Source organism: Rhincodon typus, chromosome 12 (genome assembly GCF_021869965.1).
Source record: "Rhincodon typus isolate 14 chromosome 12, sRhiTyp1.1, whole genome shotgun sequence".
Classification (NCBI taxonomy): Eukaryota; Metazoa; Chordata; class Chondrichthyes; order Orectolobiformes; family Rhincodontidae; genus Rhincodon; species Rhincodon typus.
In genome coordinates this window covers 33,876,194-33,897,510 of record NC_063343.1, presented here as the reverse complement: position 1 = coordinate 33,897,510, position 21,317 = coordinate 33,876,194, and the positions used below count along the sequence as shown (strand labels likewise).

Genomic DNA, 21,317 nt, shown 5'->3' with positions numbered 1-21,317 from the left:
TCTGTTCAGAGATATTATTACACAATCCTGTAGCAGGTTAGACTTGAAGCTGGGTCTTCTGCATCAATGGCAGGGTTACTAATTAAGCATCACAATCGCCCCTCACAATATTTTTAATCAACTTGTTCAGACACGTTGTGACATATCTAGGGCAGGTGGGACTTGAGCCCATGCCTTCTGGCCCAGTGTAGAAAAATTATCACTCTGCCATTGTACCAGAAGAATTCTCAATATTTTTCATTGAAATCAATTTTCACCAACTGCCACGATGGGATTTGAATCCACGTACCAAAATGTTAGCTTGGATTTCTGGGTTACTAGTCCAGTAACATTACTGCTATACAACCACCTTGGGTCTTCCTTATAATCTCTGTAATAATGTCTATCACATTTATGTAATTTGGACATAGCTGCTATTGTGCAATTATTTTTTTTCTTGTCTGGATCCTGAATCTGTGGACTTTAATCATCTCATATCAGTGGTGGCTTCCATAGAGCTATACATATTACATGTGTAATCTGCTGGATCAAATTATTATTCTCAATTTGCCAGTAAATGTGTGCTGAAGTTTGTTCTCTATTTACTTAAATTTGTTGACGAGGTTGAGCACTTTCATTTGCCTTCAGTGATTACTGGTGAAATCAACCTGTTCACCACTTCAGTTCTGCTATTTGAGCATTGTTTCTTACAGCATACACTCCTTCTGTGTTATGGATCAGACCAAACACCCCTCAAAATATATTAAGAAGACAGCCGAGATCCTAACATTTTCTTAATTTAAAGGTAAGTGTAAGGCATTGTATTCTAGATACAATTCAATTGGTCAAACTACTTGAATTTAAGCCAAATGCTCTTTACTTTTACACTACAGTTAAAATACAGACAAAATAAAAATAAAAGAATTGGCTTAACTGTAACTCTTATCAAAATTCTCAGCAAAATAACATATATATTAACTGCTACTAATTAACTGTTCCAATATAGTAACATCCCATAAACACACCCTGGGTAAAGGCAAATTCAATAAAACAGATTGTGTCACATGTAATTCTGTCTCACATGCAATTCTGGTAGCAGGAGGAGAACCCAAGCTTTTACCTGTAACAGAGAGAGGAATAAAAGTTTCCACATCTAGCTTCAAGACCCAGCAACTGCTGAGAGCTAAAAATAAACATTCTGGTTCTGTGGGAGCTTGACCATACCCATTCAGGCTGCTTCTATTGTTCCAACTTTAAAAACAAGGCTTCACAAGTAGTTTACTTTATTGGCTTTGAGCATACTACTCGTCACCTCAATCTCAATGTTACCTCATTAAAAAAATACCAAGACAAAATACACCTCTTCAAGCCACAGTATCGTCTCACCCTGCCATTGAGGACTCTTTCTGAGAAGATAAGGGAAAAGAACACTCTTCTTCAGCTTGCATCTCCACACCTGCCTTCAGACTTAAATTGGTCACCACTGTTTGTTGACCAAGCCATATTGTTCTGTAAGTTACATGATTTGAAAATTCATCAGCAAGGTATACTGTGCTTTGATAAATCTGATTGCTGATTCCTTGTGGTTTCTTGCAAACCTTGCTGGTTCTTGCAATCTGAGCTGACTCAAGTTTCCAGACATGTCAACATAACTGATGAAAGATTACTGGGAGTATCCAGGAATGTCGAGTTGATGTTAAAATCAGATCAGCTATTATCTTATTGAATAACCAAGCAGGGTCCATGGATTAAGTGGCCTACTCTTTTTGTTCTATTCACTCATGGAACATGGGTGTTGCTGACTGGGGTAAGCATTTATTGCTTGTCCTTAATTATCTTTGAGAAGTTGTGTTAAGCTGCCTCCTGGATCTGCTGTAAATAGATCCATTATGCCGTTAGGGAGGGAGTTCCACGATTTTGACTCAGTGATAGTTCTAAGAGCAGTGAACATTTCCAAGTTAGGGTGAGTGACTTGGGGAGACCTTGCAGATGGTGATGCTCTGAAGATTTCTTCAGCAATGATGGTTCTAAGACCTGAGACAGTAGAATGGAATGACACTATAGAAAGTGAATAAGTTAGTACTGTTACATAGGCTGAGGTGTACAATTTGCTAGCCAGTCGCTACAACATCAAAAAAGACAGCAATGAATGAGTGATAATTAAATTACAGCCCAAAGGCTAAATTTGTTTACAACAGGCAATGGTAGGGTAACCTTCATATATATTTGTCAGCCTTTGCTGAAAAACTCAATTTGGATATTAAGCACATGTTAAAATGGAGAAATATCCAAAATCATTGCCAGACCTAAGTACTCAGAGATGACTCCTTCAACAGTATCAACACTGGTGGTTGGTTTATTCCATGATGGGTAAGTGTTTAAACATGGTTTTCATTAAAAATATTGAAATTATTTGTTAACATACAAATTTTAACAGCAAGTAATATTAATGGAGGATCAGGCCTTATGCAAGATAATTTTAGTATTTTATATTATGTTGTTGCATAATTATAAGCATATTTGCTGAAAACCCATCAGACGTATTTATAGTGTTTTTAGCTTGAAATTCTTGAACACAAATATAGTTTAGTTTGGAACAAAAACAAAGTTGCTGGAAAAGCCCAGCAGGCCTGGCAGCATCTGTGAAGGAAAAAAACAGAGTTAACGTTTCAGGTCTGGTGATCCTTTCTCAGAACTGGGAAAGGGTCACCGGACCTGAAAGGTTAACTCCGATTTTTTCTTCACAGGTGCTGCCAGACCTACTGGGCTTTTCCAGCAACTTTGTTTTTGTTCTTGATTTACAGCATCCGCAGTTCTTTTGGTTTTTATTTAATTTAGTTTGGAAGTGTGCATGGCATAGGTTAACATTGTTGATGCATAGCTTTATGAGAAGTTCACAAAGTTTATCCAAAGATAATCTTGGTTATAATTTCATTTTGCAATACCACAACTCTCAGTCTATCGGCTAAAGTCCTTCACACGATTTTGAAAATCATTAACTTTCTTATTCTTCCTGAAGTACTTAAGGTGTTTGCTACTAACTTGAAATCTCTGTTTTTCCTATTTTTCACTGGAGCTCATTAGGTACTCTGGAACTGTGACACTATTTGAAAAGGATAAAATTAATCTATAAAATGAAAAGAACTTCAGAAGTGATGCAGCATGAGGTAAAACCTTTTGAAACTTTCCTCATGAATGAACTAAATTTATTTAAGAAAATGCAGTTGAAATTAATATGTAGCATACACTAATTTACTGCAAACGCTGTGATTTGATGCCTTTTGTATTACAAACCTTTGCCAGCACTTTGATCTGGAAGTGCAATTTAAGTGAGGTTAAATATCATTCGTAAACTGAAGACGAGTTGTAAAATTATGTAGTATGTTACCTTGGAAGACACTTTTTTTGGCAGATCAAGTCTTGTTTATGATGGACATGCTATGTGTTATTAAAAAAGGCAAATCTTTGCCCCAGGTCAAAATGACATTTTGAAGCTAACTGAGAAGAATTATAACTGAAATAATTCGGTGCCAAGAGTAAATCGTCTGAGAACTAGCCGTGCTTATGGTCAAGTTTACTTAACTCAAATCTACATGACAATGTGGAAAATTGCCCAGGTACATCCTTTCCACAAAAAATAGGACAAATCCAACCTAGCCTATTACCACCCAGTTAGTCTACTTTTGACCGTCAGAAATGTAGCAGAATGGGTCATCAACAGTGTTATCAAGCGACACTTGCAAAGTTACAATCTGCGCATATGTGCAAACTTTGGAATCCTTAGGGCAACTCAGCTCCTGACCTCATCACAGCTTGGGCTCAAATGTGGCCAAAAGAGCTGAACTCCAGAGTCGAGGTATGAGTAACTCACCTCAACATCTAGGCAGCATTTGACCTAGTGTGGCATCAAGGATCCTAAAAATACTAGAGTCACTGGGAATCGGGGAGGAAATTGTCTGCTGGTTAGAACCATACCTGGCACAAATGAAGTTGGTTGTGGTTATTGGAGACTAATCTTTTCAGTCCCAAAATACCACTGTAGGAGTTACTCAGTATAACATCCTCAACTCATCATCTTCTGCTGCTTGATCAATGACCTTTCCTTCATCATTCAGTCAAAAGTCAAAATTATCATTGATGATCGCACAATGTTCAGCACCATTTATGATTTACTGGATAATGCAGCAAGACCTGAACAATAGTCAGGCTTCATGACAATTTGCAACTTGCATACATGCCACACAATTGCCAAGCAATGACAGATCCAAAAAGAGAGAATCTAACTATTGTCCTTTGACAGACAATGTCATTACCATCACTGAATTCCCCAAAGTCAACGTTCTGGGACATATCATTGATCAGAAACTGAACTGGATCAGACATATATGTATCTGTAAGAGCAAGTCAGAGGCTAGGAATTCTGTGGCAATTAATTCCTTTCCTGTCTTCCCAATACTTGTCTACCATCTACAAGGCACATGTCAGAAGTGTGATGGAATGCTCCACTTGCCTGGATGGTGCAGCTCCAACAACACTCAAAACACTTGACATTATCCAGGTCAGAGCAGCCAGATGATTGGGACCACATCCACCACCTTCAGTATTCACTCCCTTCACCACGGATACACAATGGTAGCAGTATGTACCATCTACAAGATGCATTGCATTAATTCACCAAGGCTCCTTGGACAATATCTTCCAAACTCACAAGTCTTACCAAATATATGAAAAAGGGCAGTAGATGCATGGGAACACCACCATGCGCATGTTCCCCTCTAAGTCACTGCACTATCAAGACTTGGGCCTGTCTTGTCTTTCCTTCACTATTGCTAAAATCCTGGAACTCCCTCTCTAATAGCACTGTCAGTGCTCCTACATCTCAAATACTGCTGTGGTTCAAGAAGAAAGCTCCCCAGCACTTTCTCCAGAGTATTAAAGATGGGCACAGTGTCTAAATAAATTTAAAAAAAACTCACTCATCCCAGCTTGCAAATTATCTCTCATCTAATATTATTAAATGTATTTTCATATTTTCTAATGTTCAGCATTACAAACAGATAATAAACAAAACAGTTAACATTTCAGAATTTAAAATAATTCAGGAAGTAACCAAATGAATTACTTGTTATGAGGTTTCTGGTTTTAAATACAGTTGCAATGTAAAAGCAATTCGAGGTAATCCACAGGCCTAAGCTAATGTTCTGGAGGCAAGGGGTCAGATCTCTTCATTGCAGATGGTTGAATTGGAATTCAATTCTTAAAATCTGGACTTGAAAATTTGTTTTACGATTACAGTTACCAACATTAACATCAGTTTTTATTTAAAAAAAAAACCTGATTCATTAATACCTGATAGGGAGAAAATCTGCCATCCTTATCTACTCTGGTCTACATGCATCTCCAGTAATGTGGTTGATTCTTAACTGCCCTCTGAAATGGCCTAACAAACCATTAAGTTCAAGGCAATTAGAGATGGCCAAGAAATGCCAGCCTCACCAACAATGACCATATCCAATGGAAGAAGAAAATATTCTCCCTCTTAGCAAACACTCAACTGTTTTCGGCCCAGGTTTTATGGTCACAATAACGCTGAGGATATCAGCAGTCACCATTATTTTAAAAGAATGTAATTCAGGAAAGCAACTGCTGATCACTGAACAAGGTTATTTAAAGGTGGTCATCAAGCAATTGCAACTTTTGGCGCATTAAACTTTCAGATCCTTCAGCATAATTTTATCTTACCGAAAGACACGGCTTTGAAATACATAGAACCTCATCAACTTGGGGTAATCAGAGGATAAATTACCAATAAATATACTGGTAGAAGCTAAAGTTTGTCTATTATATTGTAAGTAAATATTTTTCCAGTCAAGGTTCTGAGTCTGACCTGTCCCAAATGCATCCATCAAGGAAAACTAAGGAGAAGCCTACTCAAGACAGGAGTAATACTGCAGGCCAAGACTCATCCTTTCTTATGGTACTTGTGAGGCTGATTGTAGTGATGGGGAGGTTGGTTCTGGTAGAGTTGGTGTCAGGTCCATTAGGTTGGGTTGGGTCAAGAGCTAAGGTATTGGTTCTGGTAGGAGTGATGTGTGTCAGGTCTGGCAGGTTTGAGGTGGGTGAGTGGAGACAGAAGCATGGGTTTTAGGTCCAACAGGTTTGGATAAGTTGGTGGGGGGTGGAGTTTGATATCAGGTCTGGCAGCCAGAGGAGATGGAGGGTGTAGGGGTCAAAAAGCGGTTGGTGTCAGATCAGGGAGTGGCAGGGGTCAAGATATAAATGTGAGGAGTTCAATGATAAGTCTGGGGCTTAGTTTAATAGGTACCCAGGACTTAAAGTAAATTTTAGTTCCTTTAACTTTTCCTGAGTAAATATTAAGCTGAAGTGAACTTAACAAATTCTCTGACTTTCGAGGAGTTTTTTTTTCCTTTCCGGATGGTTCCAGATACAAAGGAATTACCATCAGAATCTTCAATCCCCTGGGCAATTCCCAAACTGTCAGCTGTATCGGGTTTTCCACACGATCCCAAACATGCAACTTCAAGTTGTACTGCTTCAACAATGATCTGGCTATTGGAATATCTGGGCCATTCACCCATTTCCTCTTTTTGGGCTCAATTTCCTGATATTCAGGAACTGCATCAAGCTTCAAGACTTTGAGCTGAAACATATCCACATAAAACTGTGTTGTCTCCGTTTATTAATATATGGCCTTAATCACAGTATTTGAAATTTTAAAATGCATGGTTGTAAAATATTTTAACCTGAACCCATTTTCTTTTAAATTCCAAAATACAAAGAGAAAATCAGGCTCGGGTCTTATTTGTTGTGGCAGATCATCCCTGGTACAAAACAAAGAAAAAGCAGGAGACATCCGAAGTGAAAATCTGGTAACAGTGATAAAATCTTGGGGAATAATTGTGGGAACATTTCCGTGTGCTAAAGACAATGGTGGGCCAAATGTGCTGATGGTGTATTTATGAGACTGGAGATGTGGTGCAGCTGGCAGAATCACTGACTGTTCAATGTAAATTCCTCCATTCATCGCACCAACTTTTTGAAGTAATGTTTAAGCACAGGGGTTAATACTATGGATCCCATTGACTCTACACCCGGAGGTGAAGCTGTGAAGGTAGTTGGAGAGTATTTCACTTGTCTAAGAGTTTAATGATAAGACCCCATTCCCCAGATCAGATATTTCTGGCCAGGACATCGACGACTGTACAAGCTCTTACACCTTCATCGCGAATTCTAATGGCCAAGCCGCTGAGTTGCATTAAAGTACAGACACTCAGAACAAGCAAAGACAGCACAAATTCGAGACAATAAGTCAAATTACAGGGCAGTCCTGGAAACTATCAGGGTTGGTCACTCTGTCTGCTACTGATATGATTGTCAATTGCTCCGACATTAATGTGGTCATATCTCCCTCGTGCAATGTTGAAATTGAAGTAGGAATGGAATTAATCTTGCTTACAGCACCAGAATTGGCTCAAACTAGGTCAATTTTCAATGCAAATGCAATTTCTTCAATGTCTGTGAACTTAGAACTGATTTAATTCCTAAGCCATTCTTCTGATAATTTTTTTGCTCAGGAATAATTTTAAAATTAGTCACCTCCGTAAGGTAAACACTCAGAGACCGAGCTTACGCTGATTGTTAATTTTGTATAATTGAATGTTCCTGATGACAAATAGGGCTGATTACAGACCCTTTGATTGATTACTGTGCCTGAGTTAGCAAACGTACAATGTGGATCAAAGACAACTAATTAACATGAGAAATAACATATTGACACAATTTGGAGCTATGTCGATTCAGTTCTGTAATGGTCAGAAATCACACAACACCAGGTTATAGTCCGACAGGTTTATTTGAAAACACAAGCTTTCAGAGCGTGGCCCCTTTGTCAGGTGAATTCGCTGGCACCTCCACATCACAGTTCTGTAAATGAAGACTAACTTTAGCTTAAAAGTCACTGAAATCAAGTCTAAATGCTGGTCTACAGAGATTTGTTTGAGTAGCTGCTAAAGAGCTGGACATTGGCTAAAAGAGTTTTGAGTTTAGGAGTCTATTTGCCTCAGCAGGTTTGGCAGCAGCTGTGGAGAGAACTCAGAGTTAAAGTTTTGGGTCGAGAGACCCTTCCTCAGTTCAGATCTGCTGAGCTTTACCAGCAACTTCTGTTTTTGTTTTTACTTTACAGCGTCTACAGTTCTTTAGGTTTCTATTTAGTCTATTTGCCTCGTTGTACCACTGCACTGGTGGTTTCAAGACAGGAGTATGCAGTTGAATCCTATTTACCTGATCTTTCTTTGTGGCTTCATTCTGAACACCCATAAATTAGAAGGGAGAATGAGGTTGCTTTCTTTATCATTGAGTTTCCCTTTATTTCTTGCTGTGTAGTAACAAGTTGTGACGTTGCTTCTATAGCAATTCATTTTTTAGGTGTCAGCCATGGTTCAGTTGATAGTAGTTTTGCCTTAGATCAGTATTAGTGCTTTCTTCCATGGACAAATCATGCACTTATTCATTACCGAATTGCATTTGTTTACATAAAGCAATATTATTCATCATTATTTTTTCATTGCAGAATATGGCTAATCAGATATATTTTATTTCAATTACACACAAACGATATTGTTTTAAATATTAGTCTGAAACCATTTGATAGTGGATAAAAATAATACCTCTCCTTTCCTCAGTAAAGGTTTATTATTGCTAAAAGTCAGTGACCATCCAACAGGGAAAGAGGTGGTCCAGTGGCTGGCATCTGGGGTAAGGGTTGGGCTGGGGATTGGGATGGGGGAATTGTGGAGTTTCCATAGTGGAGAGGCAGGTGCTGTCAGGGCCTGGGAAATATCAAGTCAAGTCCAGTGTTGGAGAAGAGGGGATATCGAGTGCAGGAGGAGCAGGGTGTGGAAAGTCCTGGGGTGCAGTATATCACATCTGGCGGCAGGACAGTGCAGGCAGTGTTGGGTTTTGGGTTCAAGGCAGAGATAAAGATGCATGGTCCAGCACTGGAGGTAGGAGGAAAGTTTCAGATCTGTGGTAGAGATGGAATGTTAGCTCCTGGGCGGATAGGGATGCTGTCACCTTTCAGGACCCAGGGAGAGGGGCATGTTGGGTCTCGGGGGCATAAAGGATCTGGGGGAGATCTAATTGGGATGTTTATCATATGTTGGGGAGTTTAATAGATACCCTGGGATTAGACTGGATTTTTAATAGTCTAATATTTTCTGAGTAACTATTGATGCAACTAAAGAGGAACCATCTAAATTCACTGATTTAAATGGATATTTTTGAACAGTTCCAGGAATAGGGAAATTTCCTGGTGCAATCTTCAATTATCTGGGCAATTCCTTCAAAATCTGTCACACCAGGAAATTCTCAGGGCCCTGATGGCAACTCCCATCTACACTGCAGAAGTGAATAGTAGATCAGGTGCAAGGGGCTAACTAGCCTAACCTGATCCTATGTTCCAATCTATCCATCAGAAAATCCAGGCCAGTGTTTCCAATGCAGGAATTACAAACACATCGTACATTTTTGCAGAGCAATAGAAAAGCAGCAAAAACAAACAGTCAAGACAAACTTTCCAAAATGAAAGTCAGGCAAGAAATTAAAAATGAAGGAAAATAAACAGCTTTCTTAGGGGAAGTAAAGGGAGAAAATCTGATTCTGGTCAGTCATAGCAGAAGTATAAAAGGCTTCAAGATAGAGTTTAATCTACACATTGGTGTCTTGGCAGACTAGTGGCATCTAGCCATTAAGAATTAAAGTATAAGGTCCAGGAGGCACAAATCTTCAAGTACCTGGTCAGATCAATGTCAATGACAAGAGGCAAGCAATCAACAAAACTCTCTCCATCTTAAAGAATCAAAGAACAACCCTATGCTGTAAAATGCATGTAAACAATGAGGTTTTCTGGGGAAAAATTGGCCCATAGTGTCCAGAGACATGCAGGTTAGGTGGATTAGCCATGGCAGATGCAGGTTTACAGGGATAGGATGGGGGGTGGGGGGGCAGGGGGGAGGAGGAAGGGTCTAGTTGGGATATTCCTCTGAGGGGCAGTGTGGACTCGATGAGCTGAATGGTCTGCTTCCACACTTTGGGGATTCTATGATTCTATGAAATCAAGGGGTCCATTTCCACTGTCTAGGTAATCTCAGGAAAGATTACGACTGAAAATTGCTTCAAGGTGTTAAACTAATATGTCTGTGCACTCCCACGAAAGTAGCACATGATTGTTGGCAAAAGTTAAAGAATATCTTGACAGAATGCTACACAGAGCAATAATATCACTTGTCACGCAGCCAACTGCACGGTGTCTGTAATAGTGCCCAAGCATTATGGCAAGCTTAGTCTATGTGGAGACCTGTCACAATTAAATAAAATAGTCCAGACAGAAGTCCATTCAATGTCTTCAGTACATGACAGTCTGGCAAAACTCACCAATAGTATTCTGCTTACTAAACCAGCTGCAAACTGCAGATTTTGGCAAATCCCCTAGACAATAAATCAAAGCTATTAATGATACTTATCATTCCTTTTGGGTGATTGTGCTTCAGTTGCTTTCCTTTTGGGATATCATCAGCTCCGAGATTGTCAGTGCACAACGCCACACATTCTAGAAGGTGAAAAACTGAGTAATTTGATGATATAGTTGTATGTAGTGTTACAAAACAAGAGCATAATCAGAGTTCAAGAAGTTCTGATGAATCACAATAATCAGATCTTGCATTGAACTAGAAACATTAATTTGCAAGAATGAGAATTAGTTTTTTTGGACATCTTATCAAATAGAGAGAACTATTAATAGATCCTCAGAAAATGAAAGCCATGAACAACTTTCCCTAACCAAAGAGTGTTGATGATGTAAGAAAATTTCTGAACCAGCTCGGAAAGTTCACTCAAAACCTAGCTACAACCACAGAACCTTTAGTGGGTCTTTTGGAGTATTGAGAAAATTGTAGCGTTATAGAAGATGAAAGAGAAGTTAGTTTCTTCAGATATTCTGTTGGATTATAATCCCAAATTGCCAATGTTGGTGGCCACAGATGCATCTTCAACAGGCTTCAAAGCAGTACTCATTCAGGCTCTGGATGATGGTAGAAGAAACCCAACCTACTTCATTCCCAGAGAATTAACTGAAAGAGAACACCATAGATAAAGAGGCGAGAGTGAATCTTAGAGTACATTTGAGCAAGTGTTCACCTTACAGCTTAACGAAGTGCATGCTGTGAAGAATTGGTGAATACCAGACAGAAGAAAGGGACAAAAACAGAAGTTGCTGGAAAAGCTCAGTAGGTCTGGCAGCATCTGTGAAGAAAAAATCAGAATTAACGTTTCAGGTCAGGTGACCCTTCCTGGCCAGGCAAATAATGAGGGAATCCTTTGAGTGCATTTCACTCATGAACCATTTAGCAAAGAGTTTGCAAGAACTTTGTAGTTTCAGACAGCAGACAAGGTCATTACCTATTCAGCAACAGTGGAAATTAAAGGCTATACTAAAAGGTCCTCTGTTCATCCAAAGGTAACCACTGAACTGCTCACAAGTCAAAATAACCTAAACAAACAAAAAGCATTCATGAAAAATGATGTCTGCAGTGAAGGCATGTGGTCAGAGAAGCTCATCTAATTAGATTCTTATTAGGTTGTATGAACATCTTGATATATGTGGTTGAAATTTTGTTAACTTGCCACTGATATGCTGACCAAGTAAATGAGGTATCTGAACACAATTATTGGACAAACAGCAACTGTTGTGACATGCATAACTTGATTCCTGGATGATGAGTTAAATCCTTGACTATTTTTATATGTACATGGTATGTGAACATTGCTGGTAAAGCCAGAACTATGCCAATCCTACTTGCCCTTAAGAAGTTGGTGATGAGCTACCTTCTTGGGCCACTGTTGTTCATGTGGCGAATTTGCCTCTCATACAGGAAGCAGCAGAATGTTGACTAGAAATGATGTAGGAACAGCTCCATATTTCAGGGTCATGATAAAATCTGGAGTAGTGGGGAACTTGCAGGTGGTTATGTTCCCATATTCCTTTATTCTTTGTTTTTCTCGTTAGTTGAGGTCACTGTTTGGAAGATGCTGTTGGAAACCCTTAACAATTTACTGGAATGTCATCCTGCCGATGGTACACACTGCTGCCACTGAACATTGGTTGTCGATGGAATGAATAATTAAGGTGGTTGCTGAGGTGCTGATCAAGTGAGTTGCTTTGCCTTGGATAAGGTAGACCTTTTTGAGTGCACTTGGAATGGCACTCATTTAGATGTGGAGAGTATTTTATAGTTTTCCTCATCTTTCCTTAGATGGCAGAAAGACCTTGGGGAATTAAGACATGAGCTGCTCTTTAGAGAATGCTGACCCTCTGACTTTTGCTTGTAATCACCTGTATGTGGCCTATTCAGCTAAGTTTTGACTTTATTTTACAGGAGACTATCATTGCCTGTCAATTTTGGCTTGTCAAAACAAAATTGAATATTGTCCAGAGATAGTAAATACTGCCAATGCTGGAGTCAGAGATATACAAGTGTGGAGCTGGAGGAACTCAGCAGGCCAGGCAGCATCAGAGGAGCAGGAAAATTGATGTTTCGGGTCGGGACCGTTCTTCAGAAATACGGGAAGGGGAAGGGAGCTCAGAAATAGGGAGAGGAGGGGTGGGTCTGGGGGCTGGTAGGTGGGATGGAGATAGGTGAGTGCAGGTCGGGGATGGTGGAGATTGGTCAGTGAGGCGGGAGGAGCAGATAGGTGGGAGAAAAAATGGACAGGTTGTGTTAGGTCAAGCAGGTGGGGATGAGAGGGAGGGTTGGTCATGGGATGAGGCTGAGGGTGGGGAGATTTTGAAACTGGTAAAATCCATATTTAAGCCATTGGGCTGTAGGCTCTGAGGCGGAATATGGGGTGCTGTTCCTCCAGTTTCCGGGTGGCGTCATCGTGACACTGGAGGAGGCCCAGGATGAACATGTCATCCAGGGGATGGGAGGGGGAGTTGAAATGGTTCATGATTGGAAGGTGTTGTTGTTTGTCAAGAACAGAGAACAGGTGCTCTACAAAGTGGTCTCTGAGTCTATGCTTGGTCTCACTGATATAGAGGAGGCCACATTAGGAGCAGTGGATGCAATAGGCCACATTGATGGGTGTGCAAGTGAACCTCTGATGTGAAAGGTTTGTTTGGTGCCTTGAATGGAGGTGAGGGGGAGGTGTAGGTGCAGGTGTAGCACTTCCTGCGTTTGCAGGGAAAGGTGCCAAGTGTGGTGGGGTTAGTGGGGAGTGTGGAGCAGACAAGGGAGTCACGGAGAGAGCGGTCCCTACGGAAGGCAGGTAGGGGTGGGGTGTGAAATATCTCTTTGGTTGTGGGATTGGATTGCAGGTGGCAGAAGTGACGGATAATGATACATTGAATCCGAAGGTTACTGGGGTGATATGTGAGGACAAGGGGGATTCTGTCTTTGTTTTTGTTGGGGGGAGGAGCCGTGAGGGCAGAGGTATGGGAAACACAAGAGATGCAGTCGAGACCATTTTCGACCACCGAAGGGGGAAAGTTGTGTTCCTTGAAATAAGAGGACATCTGGGATGTTTGGGAGTGGAACGTCCCATCTTGAGAGCAGACGCGACGGATCACTATCCCAACTACCGATATCCCCACTTCTCCTCTCTCTATTTATTTCTGAGCTCCCTTCCCCCTCCCTCACTTCTGAAGAAGTGTCCCAACCCGAAACATCAGCTTTCCTGCTCCTCTGATGCTGTCTGGCCTGCTGTATTCCTCCAGCTCCACACCGAATATTGTCCAGGTCTTGCTGCTGACAGGCATGGACTACTTAATCCCCTGGGAGTTGCAAATAGTATTGAACACTGTGCACTAATCAGCAATGATCATATTTCTCATCTTGTTATGGAGGAATGTCAATGATGAAGCTGGTAGATATTTTCCTTACTCATTCTGGGCATGTGTTTGAATGTACAGGAAACATTCCCCACACACGATCTCTTTACCTGTTCCAATAATAGTGGCATTATTGACCCATTACATCCCATCAATTTGGGTGTTTGTGTATCTTTGTCATGAAAGCTATCCTTATTTGGAATAGTTTTCTTGGTTATTGAGGGTAAGATTCTCCCTTCCCCTTCTTCTTTTATGTTGCATATTAAACTAAAACAATTGCCATTGTTGGATTTAAAACATATTGTATTAGTAGATGAAAACAAAAAGTGCTGGAAATCACAACAGTTCAGGCAAAATCCATGGAGAGACAGCAAGCTAATGTTTCAGCTGTAGATGGCTCTTCAATGCTGGGGGAGAGAGTATGCTGAAAGTGCAGAGTAAGTGATCGGACTATGAGAATAGCAGAATAATGGTGTGTCTAACTGCAAAACAGGAAAAAACAGAGTCCCATTGGAGTGGATGGAGGGGAGAGGGGACATGGTGACAGAGAATTTTTCATAACCTTTGCCTAAATGAATCCGAAAGGAAACGTTCTTCAGTTTGTTATAACTGTGTCTAATTTGGGTTACATTAAAGGTTAAAAATGTGCAGTCGTATTTTCAGTTTAAGGTAAATTGTTTAAGGTTCAGTTTAAGGTGGCTTTATTTCAGTTTTGCAAAAAAATTATATCTGTGTGTTTAAAAATCAAATTAGATATTTGATCCAGATAGTAGACTTGTGTGTATTAGAAACAATACCTGAATTTTTGACAGGCTGCAAGACTTTTAGAAACAAGAATGCCCAAGGTTCCTATGTATCAGCCATGATCTCATTGAATAGTGGAACAGACTTAATTGGCCAAATGGTCTATTTCTATTCCTACGTTTCATAGTCTTATACAGCTAATCACTGACAAAAGAACAATGATTTAAACAAAAAGAAGCTGGTAAGGTTGAGCTTTTAAATATAAGTAAACTCCTCACACCAGGAGAGTGCAGACATCCAGTTTATATGTTTAACTGAAGATCACAGTTCTATTTGTTTAGGAAGAGGGAGGTCTAGAGGATTATGTAGGGCCACATAGCTCTGTAAAGAGAGAAATCTAGCTATAGAATGGGCGCTAGGGATGTGTTGATGTGTCCCATGGCTTGTGTTTATCAACCATGCCTATACTTGGACCAAAAGACGTACTAGTAGGATGTACAAATAGCCTAAGCTGTGACCTATATTCTAGATACAGATTAGAAAGGAAACAACTTCCAGAGGATAAATATTTTTAAAAGCTTATCTGACTGAAAACCATAACAACAAAAAAACCCCGGATTAAGTCTGTGAGATTGTGTCTGAAAGTAGAAGCTTATACTCTTAGAATCATTATGTTACTTATTTAGTGCACCTATTCAGTCATTATTGCTTGTGTTCATGTGTTCAAATTTCTGTAGAAAAGATTATTTTGGAATTTAAACTTAATCCTGGAATTTTGCTGCTTATTTTCTTACCTTCTCACTCTTCCAAGGATTGTGCTTTTTAAATCATGGCTCAATTTAGCTTGATAAACTAACAAATATCTGGCTTGCTCAATGTTTTTAAACTTGAGATCACAAGAGATTATTTAGTTCATTTGCAGCTATGAGCGCAGAATCATACAATCCATTATATACTCTTTAGGAAACTCTTGAAAAACCTCATTAAAACACAATCTTTGTTCATGATAATATTTGGCCCAAAGGCACAAATGTTAGGTTGGCTCCTGAATGATAAAAGCTACTCTCTATGCAATGGTGCTTAATATGCCTGCTGCATTGCAGTGTCCATTAAATGTTAGTAAAACTAACTGAAAATACCCACTCCAAAAGGGGATAGCAATCAGCTTTGAGGCTTTTTGCTGTCTAATAAAGGACCTAAGTGGCCTTTAACTTTAAAAAATCCCACAGTTGGTATGAGGAAATGAAGGAAACTTACTTTTCAGATATTTTCAGATCGGCCAGTTGAAAGATGTTATGATGCACCTCAGGTACAAATGGGTCTCAAACCTGTGTCTCCTAGCCTCAGGGGTACGGACATTACCACTATACGACAAGAACCACCACATCTACTTTTATTTTAATCCAGATGTGCCCCGACACATAACTGATTTTTTCACATCCCCAAATCACCCATATTTTTTTCATCTATTAACTACCACCAGTAAATTATTTATAAACAATTGTCTCGTACTATTGAACTTAAACAGCACCAAAAGTCAGTAAGCAATCAAAACTTTTCATCGTGCATTTATAGAACTAGGACACAAAGACCTTGGGATGCATATTACACAAAATGAGAAGAGAAAGATGATTGATTGAGCTATCATTGGCATGGGCCCAAACCAAGAACAGTTAACTATTAATCTTAATTCTTGGAGCAGGCTGTTGACTTTGATAGGTCAAGGTGTTGCCAAAGAAATGTAGCAAAGATTGGCTGTCGCCATGCCACTTTTTAAAAATCTTTCTCATAGCCTGGACCTTCCTTGTTCTTAAAAACTCTGGAGAGGAGCAGAAATGCTCATAGGAAATACTGGCTTTCTAGGTTTAACTGTGCATGTGTGGACTCTAGGTGTTTCTGCCAGATTGAAAAGAGTAATGACAGTAAACATTCGGAATCTCACTATCATGACTGCCACAAAATTGTGACCATTAGAATGGTAAGAGAACAACAAGTTTGCGTTAGAACTGTTTATTATGAAGGTATCATTTCCCAAATGACTAATTAACTGATGTTGGAGAACCGATTATTTTCTTTCTTGTTCCATGGGGAAAATTTACATGGTTGATGGATGGTCTTGGCAACCAAAGCTTTATTCAGTGTGTTGTAAAATTAATGCTTTCAATATAGTAAATTGATCATCATTTAATTTAGAAGAGACAGGGTAATTGAAATAATTGGCCTAAAATAACATATATTCCTTAATCGTTAATTTGCACTTGAGTTAAGACCAGCAAAATGAGATTCAAAAGAAAACTTCTGGTGTCTACAAGCATTTTTTAAAAAAAACAGCTGCTGGGACCAAAATAATTACTTGGTTAAAATGTGTAAGCATCAGAGTTAACAGTGTCAATGTATTACTGCTAGAAAGTAGAATTCAGAGTATAAATAAAGGGTTAAACTTATCATAAATGTACAAAGTGAGTGTTTGGTTCCCTGTCTTTGGGGGGGTGGGGGTGGGGTGGGGGGGGGAAGTAAAAAGTACACAATTTTGTGCTGTTGGTCATTTCATTGTTTGAATGCTTGTTGTAGATATCGTGGATCAACTACTCTTTAGCAGTTTGGATAATTATCAATTTGCTTCTTAATGTAACCCTTGTCAAGGCAAAGAAGCCAAAATCATGTCCAATTAATCTTTTATGACCCTCTGAGCCCATTTGATGAGTCTGAAGGTTTAAAATAATGACTTGATTTTAATTAACTGCAATTTATTTGATTAGTGCCTTTAATACAGTGAAATGTCCTAAGTTGTTTCACACTATTATCAAACAACATAGAATGATATTAGGACAGGTGAGCAATGGCTTTGGGTAAGGAGGAAGACTTTAAATGCCTTTTCAAGGAAACAAGTTTAGAAAGGGGATTCCAGTTGCTTGCTGAAGCATGGTGAATTGATTGATTAAAACTGGGGATTAAAAGAGATTAAAGTAGTGCATAAATGTCTTTGTAGTCTGTAAGCGTTGCTGGAGCAGATTGGAAATATGAAAATCTAACTGGCAGCTCAGAGCAAATTCCATTTTTAAAAAATCTACAGCTATTGTTAAACTACTTTGGTTGAAATTAAACAAATAGTCATTTGGGTGCATTTGGTTTGTGCATTTTAATTCTTAGCAGGCATTGCAACTGTTAAAGTCAGTAGCTTTTATGTAGGTATGTATTTACTTTCTCCTTGCATTCTAATGTTTTCATAGTGCAATTAAATCTTAAATATTCATCTTTACTACTGTCATCTGTCAACATTATTGCTTGATCATTCTTGATTAAGCATATGTTTATTTTCATCAATTTAAATATACCCTTAATTCAAAAACATTCATGAAAAGTATGACTTTTCTGTATGGTTAACCATTTGAGTTGATCCTTTCATTGAAGTAATAAAAGTGAAGAGTTCAGAGGAATTCATGATGCTGTGGTTAATACATTGAATAGGTGGATATATCAAATGGGCCAAAGGCCACTTTGTCAATTGACTTTTACATTTGTTATGTATTTCTGCATTAAGCTAAATGATTCTTTGGGGTCATTTAGTCCTAATTGTATTTTTATTGAGGTATTTTCTCGGATGGTCACTTTTGGTACTTGCCAGTTTTACCAGTATGTGGAATTGGTTAGGGGTTATTTTGTAATTCAATGTTGCTGATCCATAGGCCTTGAATAAAACAAAGATTATCTTGTGATTAGTGGTAGAGATACTCCATCATAGAATATCTATCTTTGATGACCAGTAGGTCATACAAACAATAAGTGTAACTACATTTAATTAGGTCTTATTACTAAGACCCTGGAGTTTCTACAGATGTATCTGCTCCTTCTGAAACCTGGGGTGGAACTTTTTGTCTCCACCCACACATGGACTTCTATAGAATATTTTTATTTATTTAAGGAGGCTGGTAAGAATTTGGCTTGCGATAAGAATGCAATTCTTTGTTCTGAAAGAGTTTTCTGGTGAAATATTTTCTTGACTACTTTTTTATAACTTCAGAACATCTGTTTTCTGTTCATTCGCTGATCTCATATCAGCGAATAGTAATAGTTGCCTATAATAGTGACCTGCCAAACAATTTCCTGCTTGAATGGTCAGGCAGCAACCACATAGATTGCTACTTCTAATGTTAAGGTTGACTTGATTTCACAGGATTTCTTCATGCATTTTAGAAGTTCCAAATGAAGAAAAAACAGAATTTTTAAGCACCAATTCATGAAGTAACTTTTTTTATGAATTTTGGTTAATATTTACAGAAAAATACACAGGTTAGATTGGGCAGCACTTAATCCAGGTTCTGAGGAGAGGGTGTCTCCTAAAGGCTAATCAGAAAGAACCTGGTGTGGCGTCTTTTTTGGGAAATCCTAACTTAACTGTTAGTCAGGGACATAAGTAGCTAGTAGTGCACACCCTTCTTTGGAATTGGTTAATGTTAAATTTGCCTTAAACATACCTGCATGGACCAAGAGTTGCTGGCCAATCCAAAGTCAACTGCAGTTCGTTGTAGGCAGTGTCAGCAGAAGTGGAGTTTATTGCAGTCAACGGGAAGACCTGAGGTGAGGAAAGGATGGGTATCATAGGGGACAGGATTAAGAAGTAAGGCAAGAGGTGGTTCTCAGTACATCCTGATGCTGGGCACTCCATTTAGACGTGGAGGGCCTTTGAATGAGGGGCCACTTCCCAGTGTCTGTGAGAAAATGTTACAGGGTTAGTTTTTTGGGCTTACTATGTCTTGAGTGCCCTAAAACCAGCAATGGCCACAATGAGGCCCTTGAGTAACTAATAACTAACCACTTGAGGTCTCCAATTGGCAGTGGGGCAGGAAGGCTGTTCGTGAGCTTTCCCACGCAGACACATCTGGACAGAAGGGTTCCCATCCAGCAGTCTTCTGCTTGATTAAGTGCTCAACATCCATGGTTTTGTAAATTTGTTGACATCAACACTATTATTTGTGGTGCACTGCAAATGTTGTTTATTTTTCTGTTTGGCTCCCTTGGGTGGTGGTGAGATGGCCTCTGGATTGCATGCATTTTTCAAATGTGGTGAATATTGTACAGAGAAACTATGATAAAATAACCACAGATCAATCTGTGTTACAAACGTTATTCACACTAATGGCTAACCTCTGCAAGCTTGCGGACGTCTGTAGGTTTTATGAGACCAATCATGCTGTCTGTAGCTCATGACCTTTCTATATTTCTTTTTTCAATAAATTTGCCCTATAAGTTGATGCCTAAAATTTTCAGCAATATTCTGCCACTTTCAAAATATTGTATGCACAGGGTACATTTTGATTCTGCAATCAAGATCTCAGTTTGAATAATTCTCAGCTTTCCTGATATTGTGAAGTGTCCTGGAACTTCACAATTCATGTTGTGTGTGTGAGGTGGTAACCCTGGAAATGTTGTGGAGGTAGGCTGGATGGAAAACCTGCCTCAGTGCAGAGTCAAAGAATAGCTTTACCAAAGAAACATAAACATTTCTCCACCTCTCAACGCTCATTTCCTTTATGCCCTCCACCACACCCATAACCCTTATATAGCCCCTGTCTCAATATTGCAAAAAGTCATCCCACTTTATTCCTCCATCTGCTCTTGTATTTGTTAACTCACCCAGTATCCACCATAGACAGACCTCGGCATCATACTGATAGTAAGATAGTAATTTATTGAAGAGCTCACTTTTCTTAAAAAAAATCAGTTTAAAAGCTGACTTGCTACAATTAATTTCCCTTAATTCCTTATTTTCTTTTTAAAAACATTGGACCTCATTCAGGCTTTGCATCTATAACCACTTGGTGCTGTTAATTAAATTATAAACTTAGAGGCATTCTACTATAATATTAGGTTTTGAAATTAGTCATGCAGCCCACACTGTAGAGTGTGATAATAAGTCAATAGTTGCATTAATAGAAGTCACTAGAGCTGATGGGTTGATTGAAATTTCATTAACTGTGCTCACCTCTGTTGCCACAGATCAAAATTAGATGTATTGGCAGCATAATGTGCATTTGAAACTGGTAGATAGGTTTGCTGTTCCAAACAGTATGGCGGACATTTTAAGTAGGAGCAACAGGATATTCTCAGATCAGATCAGTCCCTGTAGCATTTGGTGGTTTGCATTGTGGGCTTATTGGTGCATTTCTAGAAGATATGCATGGGTGTGAGGCTGGGATCCTTGTGTCAATAAGTAATACGTACAGGGCTTTTGAGTGTTTTCACAAGATGTTATCTGCCATTTTAGCAGTTTATTTGTTTGGGACATCTCTTCCTTCATTTTGTGCTTCAATTCATAGAATCCCTACAGTATGGAAACAGGCTATTTGGTCCTTTGAGTCCACAGTAACCCTCCAAAGAGCATTCCACCAAGATCTAACCCCCTACCCTATCTCTGTGACCATTTCCCATGGCTAATCCACATAACCTGCACATCTTTGGGCTGTGGAAGAAAAAAGGAACATGCTGAGGAAACTCACACAGACACAGGGAGAACATGCAAACTCCACAGTTGCCCGATGGTGGAGTCTAATCCGGGTACCTGACACTGTGAGACAGCAGTGCTAACTACTGAACCATTGTGCCACGCGTTAGATTACCTACAATTCTTTTAAACACTGGGAAATATGAACCTAGTCTCCATCTCCCCTCTATAGGGTAATATTCAGGGAAC

At 39.3% G+C, this 21,317-nt stretch overlaps 1 protein-coding gene across 1 annotated transcript in view; it reads left to right on the top strand.

Annotated features, from left to right (window-relative positions):
• Window positions 1-3,043: 3,043 nt before the first annotated feature.
• The window catches only part of LOC109930332 (solute carrier family 23 member 1), a 107,895-nt gene continuing 89,621 nt past the window's right edge, over window positions 3,044-21,317 (top strand). Inside the window, exon 1 of the mRNA XM_048603718.1 lies at window positions 3,044-3,146. Within this exon, the coding sequence (XP_048459675.1) occupies window positions 3,114-3,146 (33 nt within the window). The 5' untranslated portion in view covers window positions 3,044-3,113. The remainder of the gene's footprint in view (window positions 3,147-21,317) is intronic.